This window comes from Amphibalanus amphitrite, unplaced genomic scaffold (assembly GCF_019059575.1).
Source record: "Amphibalanus amphitrite isolate SeventyFive unplaced genomic scaffold, NRLGWU_Aamphi_draft 000262F_arrow, whole genome shotgun sequence".
Classification (NCBI taxonomy): domain Eukaryota; kingdom Metazoa; phylum Arthropoda; class Thecostraca; order Balanomorpha; family Balanidae; genus Amphibalanus; species Amphibalanus amphitrite.
The window spans coordinates 569,418-583,265 of NW_024881757.1; the positions used below are offsets into that span (position 1 = coordinate 569,418).

The following is a 13,848-nucleotide window of genomic DNA, read 5'->3' on the forward strand; positions in this document are numbered from 1 at the left end:
AGCGAATTCACGTAATGAAGAAGAATAATGACACAATCTAGGTATTACAGCAGCCAATAGATGACTTTATGACAGGCACATGGGACTAAAAAGTACATATATCATATATTGTCCGACAGAAGCAGATAACAGCTCCGTTTGCATATATGCTATGCATATTGCGGAAGGCGTACATTTTGGCCTCGGAAGATACAAATTCATACTTCATAGTAACAGTACCTACCTATATTTCTGTCGTGGTCAATTTGCGTGGAAATTAACCCATTGATGACACACCGGGTGATTACCGAGCTTTTGTTCTATCAAAACTTTCCGATTCAAACTCGCTCAAGGGTTATCGTGCAGATAAAGGGGGCCCGCCCAGCAGAATGTATATAAAATATGGAGAGATTCTGAAAAATGGGTGGGGGGCCCGCACACTAGGGGGCCCGCTTTGGAGGCGATGACCCCCCCGAAATGAAATCCTGGCTGCGCCACTGATAAAGTCGGCTGACGCCACAAATACTTGCAATTCGCTCAGATGTGTCGCAATATGACTCATCTCTCATGTATTGCTCATCATGTACAACCAACAAATTTACATTTCAGTCAGTTAACACCACGATAATATGCTATAATCGCAGCTCGAGCAAAACATACATGCCACCACTACGAGGGGACGCGCTTACGATAATATATTATGAGTACAATTTTAAAAATACACCTTCAACCAACTTAAATTAAGATAAAGTACAAAGAGAAATCCATCTCAGTTGAAACTTGAAAGAAGATCACTCTTAACCCGCGCCCTGCTGGGGGGGGGGGGTGTTTGAACACCCCCCTTGTGGTTTTTCGCGAATATCTCAAAAACGGCGGCGCTACGCGCCACCGTTTTTGGTACACCTTATCATACATCAATTCTATACATCTTGTGAAAATTTCAGACCAAGGTCATTCAAGGTCAGGTCACCAGGTTACTTGAAGTGACCTCACCTCATAAAAAGTTTCAATGTCTGTCATAGCTACACCGAGTGACCGATCGCTTTGAAACTTTCAGCGATTGCTAAGAGCAATAGCATGTACAAAATGTATATCTCAGAATTTTTATATCGATGACCTAAGGTCAGGTCAATTTTGCGACCTCCCCATTATAAGTCAATGGGAGAAAATTGAAATGCGCCTCTTTTGGACGAATGACATTATAAACACTCCCAAACACTGAATTACAAGTGGTTTAGACACACTGAACATGAATATGGTGTCCGTGACCCCTGTTTATGCCCTGAGGTCAACTAAGGTCACGAATGGTATCTAACAGTTTTTCGCAAATAACTTTTGATAGAGGCATGCTAGAGCGATGAAAACGCCTTAGATGTGTTCAGCTCGACGATACGGATCGACTGATATACAACATGACCCTTTCCGGTCAGGTCATGACCTTAACCTTCGCCCTGGTGGGGGGGGGCCATTTTGACCCCCCCCTGTGGTTTTTCAGCGATAACTCAGAAACCACTTGAGTTAGCGCCCTGAAACTTTGTATAGCTGTTTATTCAACATTTTTACATCATGTCCTTTTTTGGCGGGTTCGGGTCAGGTCAGGTCAGGTCACAAGGTCACCAAAACTGACACCACCTCTAAAAAAGTTCAAAGCTCTCTCAAAGGCACAGCTTTTATCCGATCGATGTAAAATTTACAGTACTTGAAGATTTCACCCAGCTCTACAAAATGGCTATCTCGGATTTTTTATAAATGTGACCTAAGGTCAGGTCAGGTCATCGCTGCTCCCCATTATAAGTCAATGGGAGAATCGAAAAGTAGTTGTTTTTCAGCTAAATCGGGCGTGATTGTTCCTATATTTCGTTATTGAAGTGTCTTGGGTCAGCAAATCACAGCCCATGTGAAACCATTTGCTTGTGACCTCGCTGAGGTCACGCTAGGTCATCTCCCTGGTCACCAGAGGTCACCAGCGGTTTTTCTGCACTTACTTGTTATTGAATAGAGATAGAGACTCCGTTCGACGTTTATCGTGTTTGTCTCGTCAATGCGGATCGAATGATATGCAGCATGACCTATTTCGGTAAGGTCATGACCTTGACCTGAGGTCAAATTTTCAAAATGACCTTTCGAGGTCAAACTATATATCATTCGACGCGTCTCGACGAGCCAAGCACGATGGTGCATGAATCGTTTCTCTATTTTCTCGTGAATGCATGCTATAGTTAAAAACATTTTCAACGAAATTTGCCAAGTTGACCTTGCATGACCTCTGTAGGCCAAACCGTTGAGCTGAGGTCAAATCTGACGAACCTTGGCGAAAGAGCTTGAAAAGAGCTATCGATTGCTTTTTTCCGCGGCTCTCTAGCTCGTCTAGTTTCCGAGCTACAGCGGAATATGTCCGGCAACACCGAAAACACTGAAATTTGACCTATGATGACCTCTAGCGACCTCAATATTGACCTTAGCGAAAAAATGACCGTAATACTTTCGAACGTACTTGTTATGGGCTTTCGTTTGCTTTTTTCCGCGTCTTCCTAGCCCTCTTCGTTTTCGAGTTAGACGGGGGGGTCATTTTGGCCCCCCCCCACCAGGGCGAAGGTGGCTCAGACCCACACCAGGGCGCGGGTTAACCTGAGGTCAAATTTTCAAGTTGACCTTTCAAGGTCAAGTTATAGTTCATTCGATGCGTCTTGACGAGAGGAACACGATGCCGGTAAAAGTAAGCTCGCACAAGGCTTGGGTCAAAAGTTATTGCAGAAAAACTGTTTTCGAAAAAATCGGCTATTTTTGCAGTTTTTGCCCCCTGCAGGCAAAACCGTTGACGTTAGGTCAAATCTGAGAGAAATACTCAGAAAGGGCGTTAATAGGGCTATCGAATGCGCTTTTCCGCGGCGCTGTAGCTCAATTGGTTCCCGAGTTATGCGTTGGCTTCTTGGAAATTGTCGACATTCGACCTGGAAATCAGCGAAATTTTGCCTTCAATGACCTCTGGTGACCTGACCTTTGACCTGACCAAAAAATTGACCGAATTGATTTCCTCATTATTTTTGACGCTCTTTCGAACGCTGCCTTCCACGTATCGCTACGTGGCCCAGGAGCCGAGTTAGAAGGGGGGTGTTCAAACACCCCCCCCCCCCCAGCAGGGCGTGGAAATCCAGGACCCCCAGCCGGGCGCGGGTTAAACGAGCTTCAAAAGGGGCATGATCGTAATTCGTAACGCTTTGACCGTCGTGAAGGTGACGGTAAAATATATTCCATCCTATGGCTCCAGTAAACATTGACACGTCCCACCATTACCAGTAACCAGCGTCGGTTGTTGCTGGGAGTCTCCCACTCAGCACTGCTCGCTTCGCACTCTACATCCAGTCAGTTGTCCCACTCTCACCATCATTCGTCAGCAAATCTCACTCCGGTTCAGGAACACAGTCCCCGTGTGCTGCCGCTCGGCGGCCGCACCGTCAGGTTACAGTTGTCCTTTTGTTCGTCAGATGGCAGCACGGTGAGCTCACACGGCCCCGTTGTGGTCCTCGGGGCTCTTCCACTCCCAGGTGGCACACAGCGGACTCGTGTAGTGGTAGTCATACAGCTGGGCCCTGATGAAGGCCGCCTTGTCCTTGGGCTCCGGGTACAGGGACGCGATGCCTGCCAGGCGGGGTCAGAGGTCACACACAAGCCTTGAGGGACCAATGGGACGGTACGATCAGCTGCACGGTATGTCACATGTGAGATACTTCCTGTGCATAATGTTGACTTCCTGACCAAACCGTGCCTTTTTACCATTCAACGCTTTAACCCGCGCACCGACGGGGGTCTGCGCCAACTTAGTACCGACGGGGGGGGGGGGCGGATGACCGCCCCCCCCCCCCTGAGATCTCGAGAACGAAGCAAGATAGCGACAAGCGGTAAACGGCATCGGATACGCACGGTCAAGATCTACAATTTTTACTAAGGTCATTTTCAGGTCAGGTCAAAGATGACGTCACAGGGGTCGAAAAAGTCAAAATGGCGGCGCTAAATATGGAGAGTTTTTCTCGAATAACTTTCGAATTAGTCAAGATAGGAACAAACTAAGGGCATCATCGTGATCCTCTCGTCAATCCGCATCGAATGATATATATGTTGACCTCGAAAGGTCAAGGTCAAAGGTTGACCTCAGGTCACGTGACCTCGAGGTCATCATGTATATCATTCGATGCGTCTTGACGAGCTGAACACAATGAGACCATCCACGCGTCTGTATCTTGTTCCTGTACGGAGTTATTGGCCAAAAACCTTTGGTGACCTTTGATGACGTCACATGACCTCACAGCTGCCCAACAGCAAAACAGACCTCAAGGTAGTGAAGTTTGATCGTATATGAAGTCATGTATGGTATATGGGGCCATTCCGACCCGTTTTAGTGGTAAAAACAGGGAGTTGATTTTTCCCCCATTGACTTATAATGGGGAGGTCGCGAAATTGACCTGACCTTAGGTCACCGATATCAAAATTCCGAGATATACAAATTGTAGCTACTAATGACCTAATAACATCCTGCGACTTTTAAAGGCCTCCGACATCTACTGTAGCTCTGGCACGGTGACAAAGTTGCAAAAAAGTGACTTGAGGTTGGGTCATTCAAAGTGACCTGGTGACCTGACCTTGAAAGGTAGGAGGTTCAAACTTGCACACCAAGTGTAAAATTGATAACGGAATAGTCATACCAAATTTCGCGGCGCTACGCGCCGCGGTTTTCCCGCTATTCGCGAAAAACCTCAGGGGGGGGCGGATATCCGCCCCCCCCCCGTCGGTGCGCGGGTTAAGTTTTAACATATCCACAGCGCAACGATGACAGCTCGCGTCACATGCCTGACAGGCGTGAAAGCCTTCGACCTGCCAATGACTGACCCCAAAAGGCAACCGGCAACAATCTGTTTAAAAATACATCCCGTTGACACAATTAAAGTTAGTATCACACCATAGCCAACGATTATGTAAATCATTCCACAAACATGGGTGATAATTTCCACAAATCCTCTACCGTGGACGGGTCTTCCACCGGATGGACAGTGCTGTGGAGTGTGGAGGTTCAGTGTTAGTGACACACAACGGCTCCTGATTCCACCTCAAACGGAGCTCCGAAGTTGGCACGCCACTCAGTACACACCTATGGACGGACAACTATCTAGCGCTGGAAGGTAGAAATTCTAGCCGACAGAAAAGCGCACTGCAAGTGAAAGCCGTGGTGCGTGGTGCGGAGATGCGCAGAACCGATGACGACCTCTGGAAATGGGTGCTTCTAGTTCAGCCAAAAACCAAGAGAGATGACAACACGACACACAGAAGACACATAACTAGCGCTAGAGAAGAGCAGGACGCCACACGAGCCGCGGTCAGCCGGAAATCTTTCGGTGACCACCGGCTTCCTCGCCAGGCCAGAACCAGGTGACAGCACCTCCCGGCGGCCGGGAGACCATCCGGAGAGGCTGTGGAGTGCGAGCGAGCGGTGCTGGAGCTCTAGCGTGCGAGGGATTCCGTGCAGGCGACAAACCTCGCCAGCGGCCGGAGATCCTACAGGTTAGACGGCCACGCGTACGCCTGCGGTATGGCGCTGCCGTAGCGCGGGTCGTACAGCTGAGCGCGCACAAACGCCTCCACATCGGTCGGACGAGGGTAGGTAGAGGCGGTGCCTGAAACAGGGCCGTCAGCGCGCGAACGGACTCAGATGAAGGCTCAGGAACACGGTGTAGACGTGTCACGTGGGCTCCGGAGCGCTAATTCAGGGAGTGTTACGGACAGTACCGAGGTATGTGTGCTCCGGAGTGCTGATTCTTGGGTGATATTCGCACATATATCTTACAGATAGAAACCTTTAGAAGAGAAGCTCCGCTTTTGCAAAATTGTACATTTCTACTTAGCGTCAACAATCCTTTTCCGCTCGTTTAGTTGGTCTATTTGTCCCGTGACCTGTGCCATTAAACTACTCTCTGTTTGGATAGAAACCTGTGCTTTGTATGCTTATTCAACGACTGACTCACAAGAACATCCTACGATCAGCTGTGTCCAACAAACAGTAACCATCGTAATGCTGAAAGGTATACGACCATCTCAGCCTGCCCACCCAACTCTATTCAGACTCCATATGTTAGTCACACCGTCGCGAGTCTCACCGGTTTTGTAGGCGTGCTCAGCCAGCTGGACGGCGATCTTGATGGACACCTCCTGAATGGAGCTGAGCGGGGGGTAGAGCCGGCCCTGGGCCAGATCCTCGTCAGTCACCATCTCAGACAGCGCCTGGGGGGGGGGGTGAAAAAGACACGATATCAACAACTCAGACAGCGTATGGAGAGGAGAAGACACGGTCAACCTCAACAGACACGGTCTCCGAAACAGCCCATCACCACCTCAGAAAGCACCTGGTGGAGTCGACAGGAAAAAGAGAGGAACGATAAATACAGACACAATTACAGCCGGTCACACCGTGTGATGTCATAGTGATGTCGTAGTGAATCACTGTCGCAGTCATCAAGCATACGTGAACGACACTTGGGTAGACCTCTTTATTCAAAATTGACAGAATCTTTCCGAGCATGGCAAGTAATGCATAGGTTCACATGCATTTCTCGCCATCTATCCCCACTTTGACCCCCACTCTCCCTCCCTGCATCACCTACCTCGGCGCTGTAGAGGAACACCTCCTCGCTGATGTGGTGCATGCCCGTGCAGATGACTCCCAGCGAGACGCCCGGGAAGATGTAGGCGTTGTTACCCTGGCCAGGGTACAGCGTCTTACCGTTGATCGTCACCGGGTCGAACGGAGAGCCCGAGGCGAAAATGGCGCGGCCCTGCGGCGAAAATCAATAGTCGCGTAAATCGATACGTAAATCGTTAATTCCATACATTAACGATTCGGTCTCATGAGAGAATGATACGGATGAAGCACATGATTAATTACAGGAGCATACGTTTATAAGAAGTGAGATATGTAACTGCAATCAACGACGTAAGAATATGCGACGTGCTAAACAGCCAACAAAATATACGATGAAGTTCAGGCAAATGTTCGATATATGTCAGAACAATGATGTTCTCAAACGCTGAAGTCGGCAATCAACCAACGAGTTTCTACTACATTGAAAAACACGATCGTCTTCGCTCTGATAGACCCTGCCTCTCACACAGGCATTAGTACCGTCCGAGTCAGATTTAAAATCACCGTCCGACCCTGCGGCACCCACCTCTGTCGCCTCGTACGCTTGCTGCGCCGTACACTCGGCCTTGCTGGTCGGGTTGCTCAGCGCGAAGATGATGGGCTCCTTGTTGATTTCGCCCATCTTTTTCAGAATTTCGGGAGTGAACGCTCCCGACTGGGCGGCGGCGCCTGAAACAGACCAACATCGGCCGTCGTTAGTTCTGAGCACAATACCAGTTGGGATAAAAAATGAGCTCGAGCGGAATTTCAGAGGCTCTCAATGTCATACGTAAATATACCTACTTACGTATGGCATTGTGTGACTTGACTACAGTCAAGTGTACTGGGTCGTATCCTGTCAACCACTTTAAAAAGAACGTGCTACGGATCTTATTCAACCTGAAACATACGTCTACCAGATCCAACAGATCACCATATGCTCCTTCAAAACGCTTGCCCTCTACAAGCACAAACACTTCCGTCCAGCCACTGCCCACCTTCCTCTCCGCCCCTGCACCTCCGTCCTCCATGTATGTACTCACCGATGAGGGCGGTGGGCCGCACCCTGTCCACCACTTCTGCAATCTCCTTCATGGGCGGCATGTCCTGCGCGAACTCGATCTTGTGGCCCACCACACCGCCGGCCGGACGGTTCTTGACGATCAGACCACGCGAGTCGATCATGAAGATCCTCTTGTGCGCCTCCTCAGAGGAGAGACCTTCCTTCATCATGGCCATGACGCAGAGGCCGGCGATACCCAGAGCCGCCTGGGAGATACATTGAATACCGGTGAGCTCGTAGCGTTCCTGGCCACTGGTCAATTGTGCACCAGGATTGCAGCTAGTCGGAGCTGGACTGTAGCTATTTAGACTTGTTTAGAACAAGTACGGCAGTACTCAAAGGTCACAAAAGTTTCCAGAAAAGTGTTTCAAAATGCCTTCCAAGTAAATATAAAAATAGGCACATATCAAACAAACCAGCGTCAACCCCCAGTTTCCAACAGCACGCACCAGTCCAACTCATTTCCTTCTACGCGTAACAAGCATGGGTCAGTTGAAATTGAAGTTAAGAGTCGATCTAGTGCTCGCACCTTTTACCAGTCATCCGCGCTCACCTCTCCGGCTCCGAGGAAGAGAAAGGTGTGTTCAGACAGCTTCGTCTTCAGCTTCCTCATGGCGGCCAGCATGCCGCCGACAGCCACCGACGCTGTGCCCTGGATGTCGTCGTTGAACGTGCAGTACTTGTTGCGGTACTTCTCCAGGAAGCGGAACGCGTTGTGGTTGCCAAAGTCCTCAAACTGAAAGATGGAGGAGTGGCGTGATAAGCGAGTAATATAAAAATGAGTATCCGGGAGACAACTTGAATTTTGCACCATAGTCGTGTTCTTTTTTTTTAATGCGAGGCCGCATACGAAATGCGAACGTTTGACGACGATCAGCGCCCGGAAGGCTACAGAACCGTGAAGGGCACATAAAAAATTCACTGACTTTTTTGGCGTCGCGTACTGTGTCCACATTTCAGGACCTCGCTCGTCTACGGGTCCAGCCGCTCCATCCAGCCGAACGCCCACGCCCTTCCTAATGCACAGCCACCCGCTCAGTACCGACCGCGGCCTCCTGTCCCGCTACCACCCCCGCTCGCACCTGAATCAGCGTGTTCTGGCCGTAGCGCTTCACCACGGCCTGCATGAACTCGTCAATGAAGTCGTCGTACTCGGCTCCGGTGACACGCTTGTGCCGCAGCCCTATGTAGTCCTCGTCATCCAGAAGACTCTGTGAAACAACAAACAGTTGGTGAATATTGTTCTGCTATAGGCCTCAGATCAGGAGAGCAAATAAGCCGGTAGGCCCCCGCACCTCTGACACGGAAAAAAAAATAAGATAACATACTACATAAGCTGGTACTCATCTGCGGCATGGTAACAGCCGGGACCAGGCCGCTCAGCCGACAGAGACACATGGTCGGCTTTCACAATGATAATGCTGTTCAGCAAATTTTCAACCGGTGGAAAAAGTCGAGGTAAACAAGAATGCAGTGCAATTTGAAACACATCGGAAGAAACGTGAATAACGGCACCCTCCAGCTGATGAGACATAGAGGATTCTTCATGGCTCCGAGTGGAAGATAAGGATATCTTTTCCAAGCGGGTTACTGAAAAACCGAGCGACGAAGGAGCGAGGTTTTTCTGTAACACGCGAGGAAAAGATATCCAATCTTCCACGAGTGAGCCATGAGGAATCCTATATCTTTCTATGTTGAGGTTTATTCTTAATTAATAAAATATTATATTTAAATGCATTCATCTATGTAAAAATAGATTCAGAGTACTTTGTTCTTATTTCATAAGTTTCATCCGTAAACAACCATTAAAAATGTCGTTCGGTTATTGACCCATCATCACATGAACTCTTGATTTTTCGCTATGAACCCTCGAGACCTTATCTTTGCATCTCAGAGGGATGCAGATATAACAAATTCTTATCTTTGCATCTCAGAGGAGTGCGAGATAGAAATATCCCTGCACTGTAGACCCAATGGCAAATAAACCTCAACTAGAAAGATATCTTGATAAATGGACAGCCGGCCAGGAAAGTTCCGCTTCCCCTAGGGAAATGTCCAACTCAAATGTAATGTCATTCGCCGGCCGCGGCCTTCATACGAGTATTTGGCTCACAGGGAAAGGTGCAAATCGGTCTTTCCCTCTTTGCCGTCTACTGTCGGTCATTCAATGACGCTCAGCCAATCATAGCATTGCATTTTTCCTATGCGCCGAAGAAGACTACTGCTTTTATTTTAGCTATAATTTGCTTTCATCACTATCAGTAAAAAAATGATATGGACCTATTTCCGTGTGTAAAATTAATGTTGATAGGTAAGTCCAACAAAGCCGTCGAACAAATCATCGTTTATCTGGCGTAACCAGAACGCTGTCTCACCTGATTGTTGGTGCCCACGTCCAGCGTGATGGGCAGACACTGGCTGGGTTTAATGCCAGCCAGCGCGGTGTACAGCGACAGCTTCCCCACCGGGATGCCCATACCCTGGGCACCCAGGTCTCCCAGGCCGAGGATTCGCTCTCCGTCCGTCACCACGATGGCCCGGACGTCCTGCTCCGGCCTGACGGTCAGAAAGGGCGGAGACAGGTCAGGTCAGGTTAGGTCACTAATCCGGTCAGACGGTCAGACGGGGTCGGTCAGGTCAGACCTCTGATAAGATTGGTCAGAGCCACACAAGTTATGCCATAACTTCGGTCAGACGGAGCAGACATGCAGGTCAGGTCGGGTCAGTACTCCGGTCAGACAGTCAGATGGGTAAGGTCAGACGGGAATTAGGTCAGGTCAAGTCAGGTCAGTTTTATGTGTGTCGGGCGCTGGCGACTTCGACCGTTGAGAAAACGAAGAGTTAGTTTATTATAACACAGCATGAGTTAATTTCACTCGTCCTGCAGGATGTGCACAACTTGTTTATATTTCCTAGCAGTTGTTGCCTCCGGTGCGGCAGGAAGGGCAATGTTTGGAATACAAACATTATTGCAATACTAATCTCCAACAATTTGTAAGCGGAGTCTTACAAAAAAAAACTTATCACTTGGCGTCAGCAAACGAAAACAATTCTCTTCCATACGCAATGCCATCTCAGACCCAGCGTGGCACATCTCCAACGTTATCTCCCCAAAAGGTTTCTATCTGGTCCAGACTGGATATCACGTATCACGGTCATCGAGGGCCAACACTTCCCCCCAAACACCTCCCCATCGCCGACAAACAACCCACGGCAAGGTCAGTGCGCAAACACTTGTCCATTAGTCTGATCAGCAGTTAGCACAGCTGTGTAACACTAACACACCCCTGGGACGGCACGGCTGGAAGTGAGCCAGCCTGCCCTTCTCATACACACCCGCTACGTACCAGTTTTTCAGAATTTCGTAGATGTGTCCCTTGTCGTGTATGCTGATGAAGAGGCCGCGGTCGCGCCGGTAGATGAGCCCAAACTTCTGGCAGGCCAGCCCGACGGTCGGCGTGTACACGAGCGGCATCATCTGTTCGACGTTCTCCGCGAGCAGGCGGTAGAACAGGCGCTCGTTGCGGTCCTGGCGAACGAAGGAAGACGTATGAGGACGAGGAGAAACAGCAACACATACGCACGGACACACACGAGACAGGGCAGATAAAACTTTAATGGCGTAAAAAATATGACATCCGTGCACATCTTAGTTCTCATTTGATTTTGAATGACGATCCAACTACGTGCGATGCGAAATAGAATCTATGATTTTCACTACATAATACAATACCAACTACTATATTGTGATCGTACAGTCCAAATAGGTATGTGAGGCTGAGTCACCGGGAACCCGCTGGAAGACAAAATGCCACCATACCTACTCGTATGCCGCACTGAGAACTGTGACAGTCAAACTGCCGCCTCTCTCGAATACCTTCTGTCACAGAAAAGTTGCCCAAATGACATTGATTTTCTTCCATTGATCCGACCAAAAACGGAACGATCAAGAGCTATTGAGGACGAAAGCGCGGACGAAAACGTGCTAGAGTCAATCGAGTCGTTAACGAGGAACCTTCAAGCTCAGGTCCTGAGCTCAGCAAGCCGACGGCTCTTCCGGCGTGATCCCAATAAATGCGGAGACCTTGACTTACTGAATCAACTTCAAAAGCTGACGACAGATCCGACTTCCGAGCGATAAGGCAAGGCGCTATCACGGTACTTCATTGAGAGCGGCAGCGTGACTATCGGCAACGGAATCAACCTGCCTCACCTCACGTGGTTCGCCAGGTACAATTCGATTAGCGTCCGTCACCTGGACATTGAGGTCACCGCAGAGAAACGGCATCGATCTAATCAAATTCGCCCGCTCACGAACCATGTCGAGAGCCGATCGGTCGCCGGGTCGACCATTCATGCTAAGCATGCTCATGGCATTTGATCGCATTACTTTAACGCTCACTGGTAAAAAAATCACCCAGGCTAAGATCAGCAACGAACGGAAATTAGCCGTTCACGGTTGGAATCGTCACGATCTGCGGAGTGCCTCGTGCACAAATCATGGTGAGCACTCGACTTTCTCCAACGCGTCCCATTATTTTTACCCTCTTGACCCTGAACCGAGCACCATCGACCCTCCTCTCGACTGATACCGCCCTCTCTTGCATCCACTTGAGCCACATCGGGAGGTTGGCTTTCAGTTTCCAAAAGTGACCTTCGCTTGAATTGGCGGTTCTTCATCGGGTAGGCGCCTTAGATTGAGCTGCGAGTCGTCATTTGCCGGTCGACCCTTTGAGCATGCACTTTGTGAGTTGTGTTCTCAGCGGAAAATTAACATAAATAAAATGAATGAATAAATGAATGAATGAAATGAAAGAAATAAGTGAAATGGAAGGGTTAAATTGAAAAAGGAAAATGAATGAAATACAAGAATTAAATGAATGAATGAATGAATGAATGAATGAATGAATGAATGCATGAATGAACAAATGAATGAGTGATCTTCTGCGGCTCACCTGCAGTCCCATCAGGTAGATATACTTGTTGAGGTTTTCGTCGTATCGCGCCACGTTACGCATACAGAGGGCCACCTGCTGCTCCTGAGTTTTGAAGCGCGGCGGCAGCAGGCCGTGAATGCCGAGCCGCTGTCGCTCCTCCAGAGTGAACGCCATGCCCTGCCGAGCGGCGGTCACAACACGTCAGAAACGGTGGGGGTTACAGACACATGGGTAGGTAAAGGGAGGCAGTCGTGACTCGTGAGTGAGTCTGTCGGAGTCGTGTCACGAGGCTGATGAATTCATAACGTTGAATTTGCGATTATACGGTCGCACAAACGAATACCTACGATGCCGACCAACGTTGCACGCAAATCAACGGATAAAGGTGTTAGGAAATTACAAAATTTGTAATGCTGCGGATGTAGTGTGTTTCTACTCAGAATTCCTATTGCAGGTATCACAGATAAGATGAATCATGTTATCTATGCACTATGCAAGTATATAGGTAAAGTCACATGTATCCACATGTAAGCCTTGTACCGTCTATGTACGTGCATGTTTTTATTTTATCCGGCGGACAGGTGCATAACGGTGCCGATCACGGCGTCAGGTCTATGGCATCACGCCGTCACGGACGGCGGCGTCACGAACAGCGTCACGCCTCCTTCACGAGTCGTGACGTCACCGTGACGCTCGTGACTGACCGTCACCACGGCCGGGCGGACACAGCGGCACACGAGGCACGCACACAAGGCACGGCTGTTTTGGAGGACCGGGCTCTGATAGGAAAATATCGTGCCAGTGAGATGGGATTGAACGCACTTACGGCGAAAACAAGGCGAGTATATGAGCTGTTTTCACAGCAATAGCGCAGTCGTGCAGATTTTAAGTTGGTGCATGCAATATGCGTCGCTGAGAAGCTGAGATTGCATCCGAGAATAGTTCTGAATTTGGAGAAGCCTGAAAAGCTTCTATGCCTCGCCCCCTCCCGGAGCATCAAAGACCGCCTTTCTGGATCCGCCAGTGTTTATCCCTATGTGATTCTCCCTTATTTGTTTACAGCTGTGTATACAGCCTGCCAAAACTACTGGCATCCCTCCAAGGCTGTCAGGACTAGACTCGCATGTCACCCACCCAGCCGCCATCACCGCTTGAGGTGTGTATCCGTCAGAAATCCCATTGCGGTGCCTGCTGACTGCCGA

The 13,848-nt window shown here is 49.1% G+C and overlaps 1 protein-coding gene across 12 annotated transcripts in view; it reads right to left on the reverse strand.

Annotated features, from left to right (window-relative positions):
• Positions 1-510: 510 nt before the first annotated feature.
• The window catches only part of LOC122386785 (NADP-dependent malic enzyme-like), a 42,563-nt gene continuing 29,225 nt past the window's right edge, over positions 511-13,848 (reverse strand). For 6 of the 12 annotated variants that reach the window (XM_043376361.1, XM_043376357.1, XM_043376366.1 and 3 more), the window contains exons 3-13: positions 12,665-12,823; positions 11,057-11,238; positions 10,085-10,265; positions 8,792-8,920; positions 8,263-8,445; positions 7,690-7,915; positions 7,194-7,336; positions 6,630-6,800; positions 6,126-6,249; positions 3,155-3,618; positions 511-802 (exon numbers count right to left, since the gene is read on the reverse strand). In XM_043376361.1, coding sequence (XP_043232296.1) covers positions 3,482-3,618; positions 6,126-6,249; positions 6,630-6,800; positions 7,194-7,336; positions 7,690-7,915; positions 8,263-8,445; positions 8,792-8,920; positions 10,085-10,265; positions 11,057-11,238; positions 12,665-12,823 — 1,635 coding nt within the window. In that variant the 3' untranslated portion in view covers positions 511-802; positions 3,155-3,481. Of the gene's footprint in view, positions 3,619-5,506; positions 5,646-6,125; positions 6,250-6,629; positions 6,801-7,193; positions 7,337-7,689; positions 7,916-8,262; positions 8,446-8,791; positions 8,921-10,084; positions 10,266-11,056; positions 11,239-12,664; positions 12,824-13,848 lie in introns of all 12 variants that reach the window. The other 6 variants (XM_043376359.1, XM_043376369.1, XM_043376368.1 and 3 more) reach the window with 3 other exon arrangements.